At 39.9% G+C, this 14,774-nt stretch overlaps 1 protein-coding gene across 4 annotated transcripts in view; it reads left to right on the top strand.

Annotated features, from left to right (window-relative positions):
- dnmt3ab (DNA (cytosine-5-)-methyltransferase 3 alpha b) overlaps positions 1–13,442 on the top strand; it is a 46,803-nt gene extending 33,361 nt beyond the window's left edge. For 2 of the 4 annotated variants that reach the window (XM_063496982.1, XM_063496980.1), the window contains 11 exons: positions 1,055–1,134; positions 1,229–1,341; positions 5,688–5,871; positions 5,972–6,056; positions 6,396–6,541; positions 7,364–7,454; positions 7,618–7,766; positions 8,244–8,329; positions 10,934–11,003; positions 13,018–13,136; positions 13,268–13,442. In XM_063496982.1, coding sequence (XP_063353052.1) covers positions 1,055–1,134; positions 1,229–1,341; positions 5,688–5,871; positions 5,972–6,056; positions 6,396–6,541; positions 7,364–7,454; positions 7,618–7,766; positions 8,244–8,329; positions 10,934–11,003; positions 13,018–13,136; positions 13,268–13,409 — 1,265 coding nt within the window. In that variant the 3' untranslated portion in view covers positions 13,410–13,442. Of the gene's footprint in view, positions 1–1,054; positions 1,135–1,228; positions 1,342–5,687; positions 5,872–5,971; positions 6,057–6,395; positions 6,542–7,363; positions 7,455–7,617; positions 7,767–8,243; positions 8,345–10,933; positions 11,004–13,017; positions 13,137–13,267 lie in introns of all 4 variants that reach the window. The other 2 variants (XM_063496981.1, XM_063496979.1) reach the window with 1 other exon arrangement.
- The last annotated feature ends 1,332 nt before the right edge of the window (positions 13,443–14,774 follow it).

Genomic DNA, 14,774 nt, shown 5'->3' with positions numbered 1-14,774 from the left:
AATGAGTAAAAATGAGGAAATGGGTTTTCTGTAATTTCATTTACCTTATTAGCAGCTTTGTTTGTTTTCTCATAACCTGCTAGCTAAACTAACTAGATCTAGACCTACAGTTGTAGTCAATGTTTACACACACTTATGGTCATGAATAATAATTTGGGGATCAAACATATACATACAACCCCACTAACATTTCATTCAGTCTCTCTTAGTAAGTTGCAGCTCAACCCTTCTGAGCCATCTGCAAGTTTCTGGAATAATTATGGCTGTATATCTGACTGATCTTCTAGGTTTTATTGACAGAATTAATTTAAATTTGTTGGTTTTCTGGCACGGACCCATCTTATAAACATAGTACACACATTTTCAATAAGGTTCAGGTTGAAGCCTGGGAAAGGCCATTCCAGAAGCTTAATTTTAGCCTGCTTTATTCATTTTAAAATCAGTTTTGATGTGTATTTGGGATCGTTGCCCTGCTGGGACATCCAATTATATCAAAGTTTCAACCAGTTGTTGATTTGAGGTGAAGTTAAAGGATTGGGTGATGCTACCACCATGCTTGACAATTACCTGACAGCTGGACAGCGAAGTGTTTCTAGGTTGAAACACTCACCTTTACTACTCTAAACATGCTTCTTGGTGTTGTTGCCTATCCTCTTTAATGCTGGCAAAGAGAAACTACCAGTCATGATCACTAATGAGAAGCTAACAGGCCTTGTCAAGTTAAAAGACATTGCAGAACCTTCAGCACCAGTTATTCAAAGATTTAAGTGAGTGTGTGTATACTTTTGACCTTGTTTAGATAAGAGAAAATCCAAAATAAATTCAAACTTGTGCAAACATGTATGCTGTACAATCATCCCACCCTGGAAAAATAACAGGAAATCATTAAAAGTACAAATTACCCTTCATGTCCCATGATGAGCGTATGGAAACTTCTGACCACAACTGTATCTCATAGATATTCAAATTGTTTCACAGAGGTGTGAGTTCTGGGTGCTCACTCCTCTCAGAGCTCTGCCTGTTAAATACTAACATGGTGTTTCTCTTACTGCAGACATCTGTATCTCCTGTGGAAGTCTGAATGTTAGCCTTGAGCACCCTCTTTTTGCTGGAGGAATGTGTCAGAGTTGCAAGGTAAGCTGCGATAAAGGTTTGGACTTGGACTCAACTAGGGTGTTATTAAAAGTCACAGCAAATTTCAAAAGTATATTTTGGATATTTTTTGCAGAACTGCTTCCTAGAATGTGCTTATCAATACGACGACGATGGCTACCAGTCATACTGCACTATCTGCTGCGGGGGACGAGAGGTGCTCATGTGTGGGAACAACAATTGTTGTCGGTAAGGTTTCTACCATGAGAGCCTGTGTTGCAATTACATGGATGTGCATGGAGTCTGGTAGAACTAGATTTAGTCTACATATACAGCTACACATTACCTGACCTGAGCACAGCCTTTTTTATAGTTTTGATATGCTAAGTGGTTGAGACAACAGTTGGATTTTTAAAACCATAGCTATGAGGGATTTTCTTGGTGCAAAGTTGACAGGAAGGCAACAGTAACTGAAATAACTGCTCATTACAACCGAGGTATGTAGAAGAGCATCTCTAAATTTGCAACACGTCAAACCTTGAAGCATTAGAAGACTACAGCAGCAGAAGACCACACCAAGTGGCACTCCTGTGAGCTAAGAACAAGAAACTAAAAATAACTGACCTTCCATAACCTAAATCTACTGTTAGTAGAGTATGAAAGGGTCTTTAAAAAAACTTGCAATCTTTGCAAACTTCTCAAATGCTTTCTTCACACATTTATTACAGGATATTCAGCCAATCGACGTGTTCTCAAATCTCTTTGTCATAAAAAATGCTCATAAAATTATTGCTTAATGAAGAATATTGTGAAGCTGTGTAGCAAATAACAGCAATATTTTTTATTTTTGAATAGGACAGTGGTTAATATGTACTTGCCTCTAAATTTACAGTTGTTTTTCCAGCACAGATAGCAGGATTGTGCGTTCACTGCTCATATTGGATGCACAATAAAGGCTTTGTGATGGGTCACTAATCTCGTAGCAGTGATGTAAGGCAACATCGTGGCAGTCCAGTGGAGAACTTGCTGATAGCAAATATTTTATAAAGTGTGGTTGCACTGTATTTCTGTTGAATAGAGCATTGTTAAACATAAAGAAACAGACTGGTGTTCTCACACAGTTAGATTGAAGTTTAGAAAAATACCATTGAGAACAGATTGAGCTTTGTCAGAGGCATGCTGGACTGATCACAAACAATGCTATTTTTGGATGGTGGCGTTTGACATTTGGATGACATTGTTGATGATAACTTGCTGCTTCTCAAAACCCACAAACCCCATTCAAAACCTTTTAATCTAGACCTTTTAAATATAAAACAAAGAGTGATAATGAAACTGTGCACCTTTTCTTGACCTATGACTGATAAACTGATTTAGAGAGGAGAGACATGTCGGTCATGGTCATATTGCATAATTTTATTTAAAGGACACAGATATTCTCCTACGATCATTATGGTCAGCAAACCCCCTCATACGAGTCCTTGGTACTCATTGGTTGATTTTCTTTTTGATCTCAGCCTGTAAATATTTGGAATTGTATCTTGCCTACTTGATGAAGTATTCAAACCACCTTTGTGGTTGTTCTTATTACAGCAGGTGACTCCAGGGCAACATTTGTCTGTCATAAAACACACACTGATAGTTGGTGACTTTGGAGGCCATGTGAGTACAGTGAAGATGCTGAAGTAGGGCTGTGCGATATGACCAAAATCTCATATCCCGATATAAGACATCTATCGTCCGATAACGATATAAATCACAAAAATTTAACATTTTCTGTAAATTCTGTGAATCTCGCGCAGCTCGACTTGCGTGAAGTGTTTCCAGCTGGGCGTCGTGTACCTGGAGTCGAGTGTTTTAACCGATGCATGAAACGCTACATTTTTAGACATAAGTTGTAACGGCCGCCGTTTTCTTTGTGAGTATTTATTACACGGCGTGCTGCGGGGAAAAGCCTGTTCTAATGTTTGAGTCTAAGGTTTATTTTTTAGCACCTGACGGGCCGTTTTTGCTTCTCATCCTTAAATACTCTGCATACTCTTTCACGTGATTCAGTTTATTTTGAAAAGTCTCAACAGGATCTTGAGCTTTATTGTGAAAGGTTTATGTAGAAAATAAACTAGCGGACACGCGATGGTTTTACCGTCGTTGTTGCTAACGACAATGCATAAAAACAGGCGCTTGTCCGTCCGTAGTGTGGTTATATTAAATATAAGAGAAAGAGAGAACTTTAAGAAATTAATATAGCCACTACAGTGACCATCAAAACGATGAAAAAATATTGCCGTAAACAGTTTATTTTACGACACCACGAAACAAACGATAGCATAAAATGAAACGATAGATGTTTTTATATCGCCATCCGATATATATCGTTATATCGAACAGCCCTATGCTGAAGACGCAATTTTGAGATTATTTGTGCTTTATATCAAGGTATATCAGAAGATGTACCTTGATATAAAGGGGATCATAAAGGGGATCATAAAGGGGTGGATGAGGTCAGCAATAGTACTCAAATTGGCTGTAGTGTTAAGACCAAATTCTGACCTTACCATCTGAACGTAGCAGAAGAAATGAGACTCATCAGACCAGGCAACAGTTCTCCAGTCATCTACTTTCCCATTTTGGTGAGCGTCAGTTTCCTTAGCTGACAGAAGTGGCACGCGGTATGGTCTTCTACCACTCCAGCCCATTAACCTTCAAGGTTTTAAGTGTCGCATGTTGAAAGATGCTCTTCGGCATACCTTGGTTGTAACAAGTGGTTATTTGAGTAACAGTTGGTTTGGGTTATTTTCCTATTAGCGTGAAGCAGTCTGGCTGTTCTCCTTTGACCTCTGATATCAACAAGGCATTTTTACCCAGAGAACTGCTGCTCACTAGATATTTCATCTTTTATGGACCATCCTCTGTATTCCTTTCTAATCTGGTAATAAACTATGCCAGATGCATCTGGCTTTGCTGTTGGCTAATAATTACCCTGGCAATCAAATTTTCAACAGAGGCATTGTACCACTCTGTCTTCTGTGTGTGGGGGGCTCTTTCAGTCACAACTTCCCGTTCCTCTTCTAGTTAAACCATTACTGCTAGACCAAACATTTCTCTTTACAGTCCTACTGGCACTAACGAAAGACTTAACAGACTTATTTGTTGAGTTTTTTTTAAAGGTTTTTCCTAAAAATGCAAATAACCTGTGTAGTGGAGGTATCAGGGATAGACACGGTTATGGCACTGATTCACTCCTTAGCACTACGGTCACCCTGGTGTGTCAGCCAGAACACCACTTAAGGCCATTTCTCCCAGAGCATGGAAAAAAAGCTTAAGGTTTGGTTTGAGGAAGTTTATTTCCTTCACAGCTCAATTCCTGTGGCTGTAATCACACGTGTGTGGTTTTCTACAAAAGAAGTACATAATACAAATAAGTGATAAATAAGGTGAAGAGATAAGTGACATATCCAGATATATGCATAATACAATATAGTTAACATAACCATACTTAAAGAAAAGAGCACAGTACTGTAAGGCAGTAATGCTAAACACAAAAAGGTTTATCTCTGCATAAATCTATCCTTTAAATGAGAAGAGCAATGTAGTACACTTCTACTGCTTACACTATGCCAACTAAATAGCATTACTGCGAGGTTAAGTTAACGTCAATACAGAGGAATTACTTCCGGTAGTTGTAGAAAATAAAGGCTTCTCCATTATAATCCGCCGTAATGCTTTTATTGCGAAGTGGAAGTAGGAACATGGTACTTCCAGTCGAACTACGATCCGCATTTTAGCGGTACTCTTAACAAATTGTCCACTATAAACTCCCTATTATAAATTAAAGAATCACGATTACCACATATACCATACAGGGAAGCTCTGGTAACACAGGAATTACGTTAGAAACATATTGAGGATCGTACATGTGGCAAACTAAAGCCAAACCAGGATGAAGTAACTGACATCAATTAGCATGTGAAATGAGGGTGAACTCACGCATTGTGTGCATGGCCTATACCGCTCCAACTATTAACTACATTAGCTCCTAAATGGTAAATATATCACAGTATCAACACAAATAAAGCAACATGCAACACAAGTTAATACTCACTTACCATTCACGCACACATCATATCCCACAGGAAACAGTGCACCCCCACCTGACCAACACTGCTCATCCAACACTAAAACTGCCCACCTTACTAACTGTATGACATCACCAGACGGTGGGCTGGCTCAAACTAACAGAAGGTTAAAGGCTAAATGAACAGTATATAAACTCGTACATAAACTTGCAAACACCCGTATAAGAATTCAAATAGAATTATCCTATGAACTTTGGGACCTTTTAGACAACCTTGGTGAACCCCATCAAACATGCAGAAGTTTTTTCACTTGCACGTTACATTTCCTGCATTTTTATTCTCAGATCAAGACCATTTTAAACAGTTAATAGTTTATTTTGGTCTTCTAATGGAAAATGGAAAATATGCAGTCTACCACATTTAGTCACTTAGGCGCTTGCTGTACTTAACACTGTGACTGCTTTTAATAGGTAGGGTTAGTTATCATTTTAGAAGTAAATGTCCTTATCCTTGGTGCAGGTGCTTCTGTGTGGAGTGCGTGGACCTTCTTGTTGGTCAAGGAGCCGCTCACGCTGCCATCAAAGAAGACCCATGGAACTGCTACATGTGCGGTCAGAAGGGCGTGTTTGGTCTGCTGGAGCGTCGTAGCGATTGGCCCAGCCGTCTCCAGCTCTTCTTTGCAAATAATCACGATCAAGATTTTGTAAGTAATTGACCTTTAGGCCATAAATCTCAATCACCATCTGACTGAGGAGTCTGTCTCCTTTGTGTCTCACTGTTGCCCCCTCTGCCAATAATTTCAGGATCCACCAAAGCTTTACCCCCCAGTCATGGCGGAGAAGAGGAAGCCCATTCGTGTCCTGTCACTATTTGATGGCATAGCCACAGGTTAGACAATTTTCCCCAGTTTGTGTTATCAAAAATTAGATGGATTTACTTTCTTCCTTTATTAGTCGGAACGTTGCCATGTATCAGTCACTGCACATGAGAAATTTCATGCCATATATAACTAGCTATACTAGCTATACTAGCTATACTATAACTATAGTAACTAGCGTTACTGCTATTGGGAAGAATTGAACTGAATGTTCATTTTTTGTGTTAGTCATCATAGGATTTATTTATCAGGGATAGCTCCAGTTCTTCAGATCAGATCATTTAAGTGGACAGATTTTTTTAGACTGCCTCCTTTTCTTTTTTAAAAATCTTTAACTACACCCTGCCCAGGACTGCTGGTGCTCAAAGAACTTGGCATCCAAGTGGGTCGCTACGTAGCTTCTGAAGTGTGTGAAGACTCCATCACTGTGGGTATCGTCCGGCATGAGGGTCGCATCATGTACGTTGGAGACGTGCGGAACATCACGCGCAAACATGTGAGTTTATCTTCCTGTTGTGTCTGAGTGTGCATTTTTGCTTTGTTTTATGATTTACATTTTTCCAATAATGTCCCATGCAAAAAGTATTTCAGACCACTTTAATCAAAGGAAAAATTTCTATCTATTTTGTGACATTACCTGGTGACCTAATCTAGGTCCTCCTCATGCTTTCACGCACATACATGCGCTGCATAAGGCAGGTTTTTTTGTTTATTCCAAGTTATAATAATACAAATGCATTAAAGGTGAATCTAAAGTCATAGAAACTGAAATGTATCCACTCGGGTTTTGGACATATTGCCACACAGATCCCAGACCTGCAGCAGTTACTAAGACTGGTCATAACAAATATAGGAACTGTTTTAACACACATATATTATTTTTAGTGTTTAAAAGGCATATATTCAATAAGTTACTAAAAAGAGACACCAAACTTGCAGATGGCTATGTCTGATTACAAATATATCATTACTCGCTTGTACTAAGTAGCATTGGATATCATTTTCTATTGTGGAAAACCAGAAATTAAATGCAGACTCTTCTAAACAGAAAATGTTAAGCCTATATTTTTAAGGCTTAACAGTATGGTTGTTCACCAGATGTACAAATGACCGACAGTGAGACCATGCTTTTCTTTGACACTTTACCTTGTCATATTAAAAGTCAACAGTGGAGACTAGAAGACAATAAAGACATTATAAAACATTCAAACTCTAGCATCCGTATAGCTTGTTTTATTAGTATTTACTACTCACTAGGAGTACATTGCTGGTTCAGTTCATAACCCTAATCCTGACTCTGACTCTTTTCTCTGTACAGATAAACGAGTGGGGTCCTTTTGATCTAGTTATAGGTGGAAGCCCATGCAATGACCTCTCAATAGTCAATCCTGCAAGGAAGGGTCTTTATGGTAAGTTTAAATGAGTCCACTGCTCTTTTGCTTTGCTAATGTATAGGTTGGGAAATTAATTCTTATATAAAGTCACTGGCCTAAATAAATCACTAGAATATAAGGAGTTTATGTCTTTTGCTTTGCTTCAGCATCTTGTTTAATACGTCTTTCTGTCTCACAGAGGGCACCGGACGCCTGTTCTTTGAGTTTTACCGACTGCTCCATGAGGCTCGGCCGAAGCAGGGGGAAGACAGGCCTTTCTTCTGGCTCTTTGAAAATGTGGTTGCTATGGGTGTCAGTGACAAGAGGGACATATCTCGCTTTTTAGAGGTTAATTTCTTTACTGATACCTATAATCTCTACCTGCTGTAGGCGGTAGATGTATGATGTGCCGTTGGTGAAGTGGGTATTGTTGGGTTTTGAATGCCCCCTTGTGGCAATAATTCATTATCTTTAGGCAAAAATTATGAGAATGGAGCTCTGACCTCTTGATCTTCATTCAACAGTTTAATATACCATCTTTAATGCGCTGCAATCTACTCCTAGATAGTGTTTCTGGTTATCTGTTAGGTGAAGCCCTCATTAGCTGTTAGAATAAAATACTCTCTTTTTTTAAATGACTGTCCACTGAGGAAACTGACAATTTGGAAGTTTAATTTGACTCTTTTCTGTTATATTAACATTGTGCTATATAATAAAGTTGTTGTTGTTGTGTGATTACACTTTTATTATTCTGTATGCGATCACAAGCTTTTTACCTTTGTTGCTTCCTGATTGGTGCTTGTTCTTCTTCGTCTCTGTTTTCAGTGTAACCCAGTGATGATCGATGCCAAGGAAGTGTCAGCTGCCCACCGTGCCCGTTACTTCTGGGGTAACCTTCCTGGCATGAACAGGTTGGTGTATGAATGGTGAGAGAAGAAGTAGTATTTAACAAAAAAGTAACACTATAAAGGGACTGCATATGTAAAATTATACATTATACGGTCACGTTACAACAAAGTACAACCTAAATTCTTTAGTCCTTATCAAATCTTAAAATAATGCAAAAACAAACTAAAAATAAACAACAACACAGGACATGTTACACTATGTTGTTATTTGTTTTTAGAAAAGTAAGCCAAAAAGAAAAAGTAGTGTGTGAAAAACTAATCACACCCTGTGATTCATTATAACTTTTAGGTGCCATAATTTAAAGTTTTTTGTTTTCTGCATGACTTTATCCGTCTCTCATGTTGCTGTGGAGGAACTTCCTCCAGTTCATTGAGGCATTTATATGGTAAATTTATGTGGTATAGCATTTCAGCTATTTCCTTTTTTAGTTATTCTGTTTTAGATTTGCTGCTGTGCTTGGGATTATTATCGTGTTGCATGACATCATTTTGGCAAGCTTCAGTTGTCAAACAGATGGCCTCATATTTTGCTTTAGAAATCTTTGGTATACAAAGACTCAATGACTTCAACATGCCAAGGTCCTGTGGCTGCAAAACAAACCCAAACCATCACCCCTCCACCACCGTGCTGACAGTTAGTATGAGGTGTTTGTGCTGATGTGCTGTATTTGGTTTTATGCATTATAGCCACACATGCCCACTTTGGTCTCATCTGTCCAAAGGACATTGTTCCAGAAGTCTTGTGGTTTGCTCAGATGCATCTTTGCAAATCTAAGCCATGCTGCCATATTCTTTTTAGAGAGAAGAGGATGTCTCCTGACAACCCTTCCAAGTAAGCCACATTTGTTCATTCTAATTGAGGCCTGTTGAGGCTGAGACGTAGCTCTTATTTTTTTGTAATTTCTCTGAGCATTGCATGGCCGGCCACTGCTGAGATTGGCAGCTGTCGTGAATGTTTTCTGATCGTGAATAATATTTCTCACTGCAGAATGAGAGACCTCAGACTATTTGGAAATAGCTTCTCAGAGTGGGCAGCAGCAGTTGATTTTTGAAAATAATTGCTGATGTTTTTGCTCTTTGGCATTGTGTTAACACACATGTGAATGTTTCTGATGAACAAACTGCCTAAACCTTTTGTTTTTTAGAGGCGCTTGCTTGCTGATGATCAATGAATCGAGTGAACTTGATTAGCAGCACCTGGCTGCTACTTATTCTCTTAATTCCTGTTGAAGCAGTGTGGAAGAAGAAGTGTGGCCTTAGTTTCTCACGCACTGCTTCTGATTTTTGCTTGTTAAATAGATAGTCACACAGTGTGGTATGTCATGTTTTGTAGGCCCTTTGAGGTTTTATGTATCATATTTTAAGACCTGCTAAAGACCAGATTATTTTTATTTTTAGTTTATTTATGGGAAAACTGAATTTTAAGGATCATACTGTCTTTTTTACTATGACTATATAAGGTAGTGATAGTGAGTCATACATACCCAATTGATTTGGCTTCTTTTTTCTTTTTTTTTAAAGAAAACTATTCTTGTCCTGGCAGATTATCTTCTGTTTTCTCTCTGACGAAACATTATAATACTGCATTCAAAGCATGGAACAGCAAATTTGATTAGATTATCTCCAAAATCATTGAATCAAAATGAAGTGCCATTCTGGCATGGACTGAAACTGATTTCAGTGGCTAGATTAGAAGTAATTTCATACTTCCGGCAGAGATTTTTTTTCTTGTTTAAAATTGCAGATAAAGGCCGATGAAGTAGAGACTTGTAGTATAGCAGATCCAATTCAGTCTATTATGCCCTACTTTCACATTTGTAAATGGGACCTTTTACTACCTCCAGCTCCATATTTTTATTCTTGGACTCTATTAGTGTAGCTTTGCATGATTCACAGTTCAAAATAATAATTTGATATCTTTTTCTGGGCCCCAGTTCCTCCCTTGGCTCAATCCCAATGTCTACATTTACAGACTCAGAGACTTAGGCTATTCCACTGTGACATTATGAAATGCATGAAGAGCTCTCTGCTAGACATTATCCATAGTTTCACAAGTCTGCATTTCTGTAGACTTTGCTCAAGACAGTTACTCAGAGTTCGTAGCAATGTGGCATTAAATGCAAGGTTGTAGGGGAGGGCTTAGGAAAAAGGTAGAGTAATCAGAGGAATGTAGCATGAGCTTTATTGCACACCTAGTAATGAGAAAATTGACTGTTTTTGACTGTTACGTTTTGTCCACAAAGATTTGAACTCACCAGGGTTATTTGCACATGCACTCATTCCATCCATCCTAACACGGAGACATGGACAACCATTCACACCTATTAACAATTTAGAATCGCCAGTTCCTCCCACAGCCCGTGTCCATCTAGAAAGGTCCGTGGCGGCCAGCTGGTGAACTCAAACCCACATCCTTCTTGCTTTGAGGTGACGGTGCTGACAACCGTGTCACCATACCCTGACCTGTTATGTAATTGTTTGAAACTTAGTCCAAGTTTAATGTGAGCATCCACTATTGTAAGTGTATATAGAGAACAGGAAAAAAATGAAATGCATGTTAGATTTAAATAACGTGTTAAAGTTTAAATTGTTCATTCTCTCTTTCAGGCCTTTGACTGCCATGTGCACTGATAGGCTGGAACTCCAGGACTGTTTAGAACATGGCAGAACGGCCAAGGTACTTGCAGCTTGTCTTTCAATACACATCATGTTCGCTCACCGGTGCACACAAAAACTCAGTCTGGCAGCTGTAATCTCTGTGATGAATCTGATTCATTCAATTTAAATACAGTAGAATATCAGAGTTGATGGTGTGTGTTTGTAGACACTAAAGCTGGTGTGCCAGAATGTCATACTAGAGGATGGTTCTTTACATACAAGGGGGGAGCAAGCGAGTCAGAAACCCAGGGCACAAAGATGAAGCAGGCCTGATCAGAAAGGGTTTATTCCAGGCCAGGGAGCAAGAATGACAAACAATCCTAAAAGCCATAAGCAATAAAATGTTGTCAAGGTACTAAAATTCCCAGGAATAAACAAACCCAATATCAAAAAAACCTTATAAAACGCAATGTTCTATGTGCTCTAAAATCCCACCCCGTCACACAATGTAACTGTCCCACAGCCAAGGACGAATGTTTGTTAGGTGTTCACAAGCAGGGCAGAAATCCCTCTTCCAGAGCGGGGTCCATGCCAGCCTCGTCCCAGGAAGACGAGGAGAAGCCTTCTATCCCCCTCTCGTCCCATCACATCCCTGCCCAGCTCGAATTCTTCACTGGAGTCCGTTGCTCGATGCCACCACGGCTCCCCTTGCATCATCGCCCTGTAAGTAAACAAACAGGGGCCAGAACCATCGTCCCGGAAGCTGGCCTGGCTTATAGCCATGGCGACCGTCTCCCAACACGGCTGCACAACGGTGGAGACACTACTCACAAATGCAGCCAGAGGTATACCTCTGCCCTGCTGTCAATCACACACGTTGTCTCCTACTGTCGCCATTCCTGCTGTTGGGACTGGGTCGCCACATCACGCTGACCAGACTGTCTCCAGATGAGGTGTCGCACTCCCATGATCAGGCAGCGGGTCCCACTTTATCAGCTGGCCCTCATGCGTTCCTCTCCATATCTGGGGCCTCTCTCCTTCCAGTGCTCAGCTAGCTTCCTTTTAATAGGTCCTTTAAACAGCTGATAGGCCGCCTTTGGACACACCCATGCCTCAGGAGGTGACCACTATCAGCTTATTTGTCCCATGCCCAGCCAGTCCACAGTGGATTAAAACATGATCGGAAGGTCGAGAGTTCAAATCCACCGAACGGCTACCCCGAGTTACCCCTGAGCAAGGTACCGTCCCTACACACTGCTCCCCGGGCGCTGGATTGGCTGCCCACTGCTTCACTGAGTGAATGGGTTAAATGCAGAGAGTAATTTTCTTACAGAGGATTAATAAAGTATAAAGTATACAGAAAAAAACATGCAATACAACCAGAATAAAATCATGCAAATAAAAACTACACTCACAAATTAACACTAGAATCAGAATAAGACAATATAAAAGATAAATGCAAGTTCCACTGTGTGACATGTTCGGATTTCGTAATACAGTTCATTTGATTCAGGAGTGTAAAACTCTGCATACTGGTGGCTCCATGTGGCAGCTAGATGTAATAGTTTCAAATTCAATTCATCCAAAAAAAAAAAAAATCAGCCTTGACATGACTCAGAAACTAAGTTTAAACTAAAAGACAACTTTATTGCAGACCTTAAACTTCAACAAAGAACAAAGTACTCCATGTCCAAAAAACTAGGAAACAAAACTTTAACGAAAGAAGACACAACCATGAGGGCGGTAAACAAACATGGAAACAATACTGGGCCAGAAAAGGAAACGAGAGGCGGGAATAACCAGGGATTCTTAAACCAGCCTAAAACCAAGAAACCAGAACACAAAAAACTCATAACAGAGGACTAAAACCAATACAGAATCATGAAATAAAGATCAAAAATACAAAGCTGAAGACTCAAAACTCTGGGAACAAGATCCAGGGACAGGTCTTCACACGGTAACCTCATGTTTACCAAATCATCTGATCACGATAAGCTGAACATTTTAGAAAAGGTGTCTCAGGTTTTGTAAGTTTGTTACACAGCAAGGACATAAAAATGGCATAAACTAATTTTTTTTAAATTGTCCTCCAGTTTGGCAAGGTGAGGACTATCACTACCAGGTCTAATTCCATCAAGCAGGGCAAGGACCAGCACTTCCCAGTCTACATGAATGAGAAGGAAGACATACTGTGGTGCACTGAGATGGAGAGGTATGTAAACATAATGATTTCAACTACTGTGTAGGCTTTTTTCAGAGGTCAGAATTTCAAGATGTTCTTCCTTTGTCTTCCCCTGTCTGCTCGCTGGTTGCACGTGTGGTGTGGATGGTTGCTCGCATCAGGGTCTTTGGTTTTCCAGTCCACTATACAGACGTATCCAACATGAGCCGACTGGCGAGGCAGAGGCTGCTGGGCAGATCATGGAGCGTCCCAGTTATCCGCCACCTGTTTGCACCACTCAAAGATTACTTTGCCTGTGACTGAGCAGTCAGAAAATTAGCTCAGAACCATTTAGTATGAAGTGCCGTAAGGGGCATTATTACTGAAACGCTCTCAAACACACTACTGAAAACCGAGGCATTTCAGCTGAACAGGAAGGTGTTTCAGTGTTGCCAACTTAGCAACTTTGTCGCTATATTTAGCGAGTTTTCAGACCCCCTTAGCGACTTTTTTTCTCTAAAAAACGACTAGCGACAAATCTGGCGACTTTTGCTTTTGTTATTAGGAAGACCTATGACCACTTTTTGACGTGAAAGCACATATCTCTCTTACTCTCAACAAGCAGCAGGTGCTGCCGTGGGCACTTCGCCCATGCCAAAGCGCTCACAGGCAGCGGATCGTCCTCACGCAGCTGTCGCCCCCAGCTGCTGTCAGAGCAAGAGATGCTGATCCCTACGCATCCAAACTGCAAATGAATCACGCATGAGCAAAGCCGCTGCTCCCACCCTGACTTTGACACAGTCAGTTCTTCTTTTACTTTTTGTAAATCACAAGGTTTAAAACTACTTAAACACACACAGTGTGTGTGTGTGTAACTCCGCCAGAGTGCCTTTTTTGGGTCACTTTTGCCGGTACCAAGCCCGGATAAAGGAGGAGGGTTAGAATTGTGACATTAAAAAAACAATAATTACTCAAAGAATTTAATTTGTAGTTCTAAATATATTCTAAATGCATTTAGGGTGTTTTTTTTACTCACTCTATGTCTCTTCCATGATGTTATTTCTCTCTCCTACAACGTAGGTTACAATTACATAAGCATGACCAATTATGCAAATTAGGCGGTGACATTATTTAGCAACTTCTAGCGACTTTTAGGACAGTTAATAGCGACTTTCCTTACTAAGGATTTGCCAACACTGCCCTATCCAGCTGAAACGCCTTGGTTTTAAGTAGTGTGTGTGACTGCATTTCAGTAGCGTGTGTGAGTACATTTCAGTAGCGTGTGTTAGAGCGTTTCAGTAGTGTGTGTGAGAGATAAAATTTTAGTAGTGTGTGTGAGAGCATTTCAGTAATAATGTCCCTTACGGCACCTCATAATTTAGGAACCACAACTGTATGTTGTGACTAGAAACAAGAGCCTTGATCCTCAAATTATACTCTGGTATAATTTGTAAGCGAAACATAGATTTCACATTATTTCTTGTATTTGAATTGCAATTCTTATTCTATTTAATTTTATATATCATTTTACAGTAGGGCCGCTGCAGTGTTATCAAGTATCGTTTATTTGTTTGTGCAAGCTATACTTGAGACTATGCTTTCTTCTCAAGACACGAAGACAGAAGAGTGCTAAATAAGTCTTGTAAGAGAGAGGGATAGGAATACATTGGGAAACATCAGAAAGACAGG

This window comes from Pelmatolapia mariae, linkage group LG16_19, assembly GCF_036321145.2.
Source record: "Pelmatolapia mariae isolate MD_Pm_ZW linkage group LG16_19, Pm_UMD_F_2, whole genome shotgun sequence".
Taxonomy (NCBI): Eukaryota; Metazoa; Chordata; class Actinopteri; order Cichliformes; family Cichlidae; genus Pelmatolapia; species Pelmatolapia mariae.
The sequence above is the reverse complement of the archived record's forward strand: the minus strand, read 5'-3'. Positions and strand labels throughout refer to the sequence as shown.